The sequence below is a fragment of the Argentina anserina genome, chromosome 5 (assembly GCF_933775445.1).
Source record: "Argentina anserina chromosome 5, drPotAnse1.1, whole genome shotgun sequence".
Lineage (NCBI taxonomy): Eukaryota > Viridiplantae > Streptophyta > Magnoliopsida > Rosales > Rosaceae > Argentina > Argentina anserina.
Window position 1 is genome coordinate 10,391,574 of NC_065876.1, and position 4,127 is coordinate 10,395,700.

At 36.2% G+C, this 4,127-nt stretch overlaps 1 protein-coding gene across 1 annotated transcript; it reads right to left on the reverse strand.

Moving 5' to 3' along the window:
• Positions 1–492: 492 nt before the first annotated feature.
• Positions 493–3,755, reverse strand: LOC126794534 (WAT1-related protein At5g47470-like). Its single transcript, XM_050521283.1, has 7 exons — positions 3,284–3,755; positions 3,108–3,173; positions 1,976–2,092; positions 1,654–1,888; positions 1,395–1,556; positions 939–1,090; positions 493–825 (listed from the first exon to the last, which is right to left on the reverse strand). The coding sequence occupies exons 1-7, from the start codon at positions 3,475–3,477 to the stop codon at positions 702–704; spliced, it is 1,050 nt and encodes a 349-aa protein (XP_050377240.1). The 5' UTR covers positions 3,478–3,755; the 3' UTR covers positions 493–701.
• Between the last annotated feature and the right edge of the window lie 372 nt (positions 3,756–4,127).

Here is a 4,127-nt window from a genome sequence, read left to right on the forward strand (position 1 = left end):
GTCTCATGAGTACATTTATCTTTAAATGTTATCAGTTATTTTCTTTTGTATGTGATGTGTGTTATACTGTTGGTTTACTCATACGAGCTGCAAATCTTACCGGATTTGTGTTTACAATCCCAGTGCACATATTTGATGGTGTAGGGGATAGTTTTGCAGGTGTGGATTAGCAGAATTGGAGGGCTTAACTATGAAGATTGTCGCAGTTTATTTCTTCTATTTGTGGTGAGGATTGAGAGAATTTTACATAACCTACTTGGTTATGCAGTAGTTGGCATGGTAATCCTACTTGTTTTCTTATAAAAGAATGCAGGATTAATTTGTGGTAAATGAGTCCATTCTATGGATATACTTGGAAGGAACTACAAATTCTGTAGAGCCTTCCAAATTAATCCACCCCTCTATAAGTCTATATAAGAAAAGAAAAGCCTATTCAGATCCATCCTCCTCCCCAAGCCTATTCTTACCGACTAATATTGAGCAAATATCAAGCAAAGAACGCAGTTCAAAATTTCTGGGCACAATGCAAAAGATGAAAAGGCCTTGATTAATCTTATTGTTTTGATAGATCTGAGAGCACATTGTGTAGGGGGCCAGTAGTCTATATCAGATTCTTACTCCCATAGAACCATTTCGTCCAGCATTCCTATGAGTTTACCAAAATATATGTACAAACCAGATGATGATGCTGAAACAAATTATCAACTTAAAAGAGGCTTCTCTGCATCAAACTCACTTTCCATGTCAATCCCTGGAAATCCTTCCTTTCCTTTCGCCCATAGGAAAAAGTAGAGGCCAGTAAACATGAGGCACATACCAGCAAGGCTGAAAGATATATTTACATATGTAGATTAAGTTAATACTTTTCTGCCATTTACAGAATTACAGCTCAGTGTAAAGATTATACTCAGTAAAGAAGTAGAAAATAGTTGAAGTACCTTCCAACACTGATGGATTCTCCTAAGGTGATAACTGAAAGAACAACTGAGCAGACAGTTCCAATGGGGCTAAACATCGACACCAAAACAGGCCCTCTCTTCTTCATTGCCCACCCATTGAAGCTAATACAAGCCCCACTCACTGTACCTCCCTGTGAAATAGAAAGTTATAGAAGAAAATCAAGAAATGTTACAGTACCTCTTATCTCTATCACGTTAACAGTTCAATTTTGCAAAAAAAGAACACAAGGCGAGTGCAATGCATTCCCGAAACCCATGTAGCAACTGTTTTGTTTGATGTATTATGTTATTTGCCAGCCTATTAGTATCAAAACCTTGATTGCAACTTAATAGAGACTTTAGGTTTGGAACCCCGATCCATATATTCCTAATTAATCTAATAATGTTAGGAAATAGGAATAGCTCTCAAAACTAAAGACAAGAAGTCATGCGTACCAGTACAGAAAAGCCAATCAAGTCTCGAGCACTGACGAGGGGCCAACCAAGTTCAATTTTATGAACTTGAATGAATTGTACAGCAGCAGTTATAAACACCCCTATCAAAGATGTTATGGCACACAAGGACATAGGTGCAGGAAAATCACCCAATGTTGTAGCCTGCAGTTATAAAATGAGCACAAATTTTACTGATTAATACTGCTCAATGTATAAGGGAAGATAACACTATTTTTTAGTTGTCAAGGATGATCACCACCTGCAAGACAATATTGCTGGATAAAACAAACACGGCAGCAAGGAGATACAAGCAACCGATAATTTTCTGCTTGTCGAAGATCACATCAGGAGAATGAGCTTGAAATTTAATCTCTGTTGCTTGGCTGGAAGTGGTGCTTTGCATCACGCTCATTATCAGAGCGCCTACCACACACAACATTGTGCCTAGAATCTTTACTTTGCTGTATAGACAACTAATTTTTATTTTCTCCAATCTGCATTTGCCATCAGAACAAAGTCGTGTTCTGTTATATATACCAGTGATTCTATAAAAGAAGTGGTGAAAGTTAAACTCTAGATACCTTACAGTACAAGCGATGACAAATATGAATCCCGGAGCAAGATTAGGCATGGCTGTTGCCATTGCTGGTGAAGTAAGCACGATCCCCTTTAAAAATAGAACCTGAAACAAAGTTACTCTGCAGCCAAACAAAGCAGAAATGTCATATTTTGTCAAATTAATTTACGATTAAGCTGAAGTACTGGACGTAGAGCAGGTCCATTCATGGTCAACCACCACCATGATTATACTATTAATCTACAAATTTTTTTTGCTGAAATACAAAAGTTGTTTTAGCCAGTAGGCAAAGGGTTAGGTTAACACTTCTATGTTCTTACAGAATAAAAAGGGATTGTGTATTTACTGCTTTAAGAAGAAACATTTTTTTGAGTAATCTATAAGAAGAAACATGTTCCTTGCGACTTGCGAGAATAAGTAGTACTAAATGGTAGACGAGAGTTTAAACTTTAAAGTTGATAGAAGTTCTCGTTTTAAGATGCAGCAACTAACTAACATTCAAAGTCAAAATCTTGTATACACTATACCTATGGAAACTAGAAGGTTAGGTTTCGAGGGCGTTGCTTTAGGCTTTGCCCAGTTGCCCATTGTAAGCTTATTCTGATGTTTTATACCAAACAAAACGAGTAGATTAATTGACAAACTATATGTCACACTAATATGAAGGTCTATCTAAGATCGAATACTCAAAACCCTCAAATGCCCTAGAATCCTAGACGAGTGGGCTTCAATTCTAAATACCTTTCAATATCAAATTAATTGATCTAATTCAAGAACGAAGAATATTTTGATTTTAGTTTGAGAACAGAATTAAAGAACAATTGTATTTGGCCTGGCTTCATAATATTGTTCGATTATTATAAACAAACATGAGATTTGTTACAAACTCGGGTTAACAAGGATATGTTTTTCTTTTGCCCGAGGTTCACCCCCTTTTAAATACCACAAGTTCAGAACTTTAATTTCAACACTAGACCAAAGTGATGAAATAGAATAATCCAACCAAGACTTGCTACTAGATTACGATGATTGATGCTTGTGGGTTGGGTAAGAAATGAGTATATAGCTAAACGGCATTCTAGGAAAAATACTACATTTCCGTCAAAATTAAAAAACAAACGTAAAATTTGACATACCCTCCAAAGGCGATCAAGACCAACTGAATCATAAACTTGAGGCTGATTTTGTTTGGCCATTTGCTCCTGCAATTAACAGAATCACAGATGAATACATCAAACCTAACCTAAAATAATGCATTTATTAATTCAGAAATATAACACTAATGATTTTCTATATCAAAACAAGGATTTACCTTTCAAAACAGTAAGCAATGGGAGAGAGGATGATGAAGGTAGCGAAGCTTGAGTAGATAACAATGGTGAGAGGGCCAAGGCCTAAAGACATAAAATAGCTCAGCAAAATAGAATTCCCAGCATACACAAATTGCACCCCTACCAGTCCCCCTATCAGAGCAACATCTTCGATCATCTCCCTCTTAAACCTCATTTTTTTTCCCTTTCCTCCTCACCCAACAAACCCTATTCTGGTTGGTGAAAATAAACACCCCAACACAAACTATGTAATATTCACTTCTTCTTCTCGATCTTCTTCTCTATCTCCTGTATTTCCATTCCTCTTCTGGGTTTTTGCTTTGAAGGGGGATATATCAGATTTTAACGTAAAAAACTTGTCTTTACAGCTTGGCCTTTTCCTCTCTACCTGTTTTTGATTTCTGAGCTAACCTTCATGACGGTTGGGTATGGAGGGGAGGTTTCTATATTCTATACCGGACGGTCTTTTCCTGGTTCGTCGCTTTCAAGAGTCTCTCAAATACTTTTTATAGGGGAGTGCTCGTTTCAAATGTCCTTTTCTCTCTTTGCGTTCTTCTGCTCTACCTAACTCTTTTTTTTTTTACCTCTTCGATCTCCTAACCTAGATTTGTGTAATGGTGTTGCTTTTCTTTAATTTATAGTTTATACCATATCGTATTACGTTTCCTAAATTTTCTGTTTTGAACTACTAATCACAATTATTAGCTAGCCGCCCTATTAATCACATTTTTAACAGAAAGTAAGGATAAATTTATTAAAAATGAAGTCACTAAATGTGTTAAATGACTGAATGAACTAAAATTAAATTGAGGTAAAACTTGAGTT

Excerpts from the sequence above, each read along its gene's own strand:
- LOC126794534 (XM_050521283.1), bottom strand. The coding sequence starts at position 3,477 with ATGAGGTTTAAGAGGGAGATGATCGAAGATGTTGCTCTGATAGGGGGA. Across the intron at positions 2,093-3,107 it reads GTCTTGATCGCCTTTGGAGG|AGTAACTTTGTTTCAGGTTC; the intron begins GTATGTCAAATT and ends GTTTGGCTGCAG. Across the intron at positions 1,557-1,653 it reads CCAGCAATATTGTCTTGCAG|GCTACAACATTGGGTGATTT; the intron begins GTGGTGATCATC and ends TTATAACTGCAG.